Source organism: Pecten maximus, chromosome 11 (genome assembly GCF_902652985.1).
Source record: "Pecten maximus chromosome 11, xPecMax1.1, whole genome shotgun sequence".
NCBI classification, from domain to species: Eukaryota; Metazoa; Mollusca; class Bivalvia; order Pectinida; family Pectinidae; genus Pecten; species Pecten maximus.
Genome location: NC_047025.1, coordinates 41,792,303 through 41,795,241, shown reverse-complemented (window position 1 = coordinate 41,795,241; position 2,939 = coordinate 41,792,303). Strand labels below are relative to the sequence as shown.

Genomic DNA, 2,939 nt, shown 5'->3' with positions numbered 1-2,939 from the left:
CTACTCGTGTAGTTTATCTCCTAGACCTGTAATATACGTGTCTACTCGTGTAGTTTATCTCCTAGACCTGTAATATACCTGTCTACTCGTGTAGTTTATCTCCTAGACCTGTAATATACGTGTCTACTCGTGTAGTTTATCTCCTAGACCTGTAATATACCTGTCTACTCGTGTAGTTTATCTCCTAGACCTGTAATACACGTGTCTACTCGTGTAGTTTAAACTAAAACCAATTGAAATTACATGTAACATCGCGATCAGAGGTAATTAACAATGACATAAAATGTCAATTAACATCTGAATAAGAGCAATTAATATTATAATCAGAGTTGATTAACATTGAACAAAAGAAATTTAAAATAAAACTTTGGTGATCAACTTAATCAAAACCGCAATTTCCTTCAGGTTTTCTAAAAAACGTAATTAATCAAACTTTGCCGTATTTGTCGTTTCATTTCAATAATAGATGTACACCCATTCACATTCACTTGTATTGGGGTTTATATAAATACACTTCTGACAAAGAAACTGAGTAAAACAGTGTCTTCAGTTATACCAAATATAGCTCACGAGTGTGGTTAAGATTTAAGGTTAAGATATTTTTCACGGGTGCGTAGTACGAGTGAATATATCAAAATATTAGCCACACGAGTAAAATATATTTGTAATATCAATGTAATAAACAGAATATCTAAATGAAGATACTGTTAGATAGTCTGTTTATTACATTTTATAGTATGCTATACCGAGCCAGCTCAATTTCTCTCGGAATTCCTTGCGGTCCCCTGTAAACGGCTCACAAATCTATGGTTAATCGTGATGTTATTTATTCTATTTTCCCATTATCGTTTGTAAGCAGTGTTCTGATTGGTCAAATCAGAAAAGTGATATTTTCCCAACTACAAACAACAACCCGACTACAAAACAACATTCCGACTACAAACAACGTCCCAACTACAAACACCGTCCCGACTACAAACAACATTCCGACTACAAACAATATTCCGACTACAAACACCGTCCCGACTACAAACAACATTTCGACTACAAACACCGTCCCAACTACAAACACCGTCCCGACTACAAACAACATTCCGACTACAAACAATATTCCGACTACAAACACCGTCCCGACTACAAACAACATTTCGACTACAAACACCGTCCCGACTACAAACACCGTCCCGACTACAAACACCGTCCTGACTACAAACACCGTCCCTACTACAAACACCGTCCCGACTACAAACAACATTCCGACTACAAACACCGTCCCGACTACAAACACCGTCCCGACTACAAACAACGTCCCGACTACAAACAACGTCCCGACTACAAACAACGTCCCGACTACAAACACCGTCCCGACTACAAACACCGTCCCGACTACAAACATCGTCCCGACTACAAACAACGTCCCAACTACAAACACCGTCCCGACTACAAACACCGTCCCGACTACAAACACCGTCCCGACTACAAACACCGTCCCGACTACAAACAACGTCCCGACTACAAACACCGTCCCGACTACAAACAATATTCCGACTACAAACAACGTCCCGACTACAAACAACGTCCCGACTACAAACACCGTCCCGACTACAAACAACGTCCCGACTACAAACAACGTCCCGACTACAAACAATATTCCGACTACAAACAACGTCCCGACTACAAACAACGTCCCGACTACAAACACCGTCCCGACTACAAACACCGTCCCGACTACAAACAACGTCCCGACTACAAACAATAACCCGACTACAAACACCGTCCCGACTACAAACACCGTCCCGACTACAAACAACGTCCCGACTACAAACAACATTCCGACTACAAACACCGTCCCGACTACAAACACCGTCCCGACTACAAACAACGTCCCGACTACAAACACCGTCCCGACTACAAACACCGTCCCGACTACAAACAACGTCCCGACTACAAACAATATTCCGACTACAAACACCGACCCGACTACAAACACCGTCCCGACTACAAACAACGTCCCGACTACAAACAACGTCCCGACTACAAACACCGTCCCGACTACAAACAACGTCCCGACTACAAACAACATTCCGACTACAAACACCGTCCTGATTCAAACACCGTCCCGACTACAAACAACGTCCCGACTACAAACAACGTCCCGACTACAAACACCGTCCCGACTACAAACACCGTCCCGACTACAAACACCGTCCCGACTACAAACACCGTCCCGACTACAAACAACGTCCCGACTACAAACAACGTCCCGACTACAAACACCGTCCCGACTACAAACAACGTCCTGACTACAAACACCGTCCCGACTACAAACACCGTCCCGACTACAAACAACGTCCCGACTACAAACACCGTCCCAACTACAAACAACGTCCCGACTACAAACACCGTCCCAACTACAAACAACGTCCCGACTACAAACAACGTCCCGACTACAAACAACGTCCCGACTACAAACACCGTCCCGACTACAAACAACCTCCCACCCGACAGCAAAAAGCAACCAGACTAAAAACAACGTCCCGACTACAAACACCGTCCCGACTACAAACACCGTCCCGACTACAAACAACGTCCCGACTACAAACAACGACCCGATTCAAACAACGTCCCGAATTCAAACAACGTCCCAAATTTAAACAATATCCCGATTACAAACAACGTCCCTCCCGATTACAAACAACGTATCAACAAAGTGCGATTACAAACAACGTATCAACAAAGTGCGATTACAAACAACCTCCCTCCCGACTACAAACAACGTATCAACAAAGTGCGATTACAAACAACGTATCAACAAAGTGCGATTACAAACAACATCCCAGCTAAAATCAATGTCCCGACTACAAAAAACAAAATTACGACGTCAGTGTCAATTTGACAAATATATCGGGAAACAGGTGGCCGAAAACAAACAACTTTGT

The 2,939-nt window shown here is 43.5% G+C and overlaps 1 protein-coding gene across 1 annotated transcript in view; it reads left to right on the top strand.

Annotated features, from left to right (window-relative positions):
• The window catches only part of LOC117338621 (uncharacterized protein PB18E9.04c-like), a 14,769-nt gene extending 12,466 nt beyond the window's left edge, over window positions 1-2,303 (top strand). The window contains exon 2 of the mRNA XM_033899978.1: window positions 881-2,303. Within this exon, the coding sequence (XP_033755869.1) occupies window positions 881-2,303 (1,423 nt within the window). The remainder of the gene's footprint in view (window positions 1-880) is intronic.
• The last annotated feature ends 636 nt before the right edge of the window (window positions 2,304-2,939 follow it).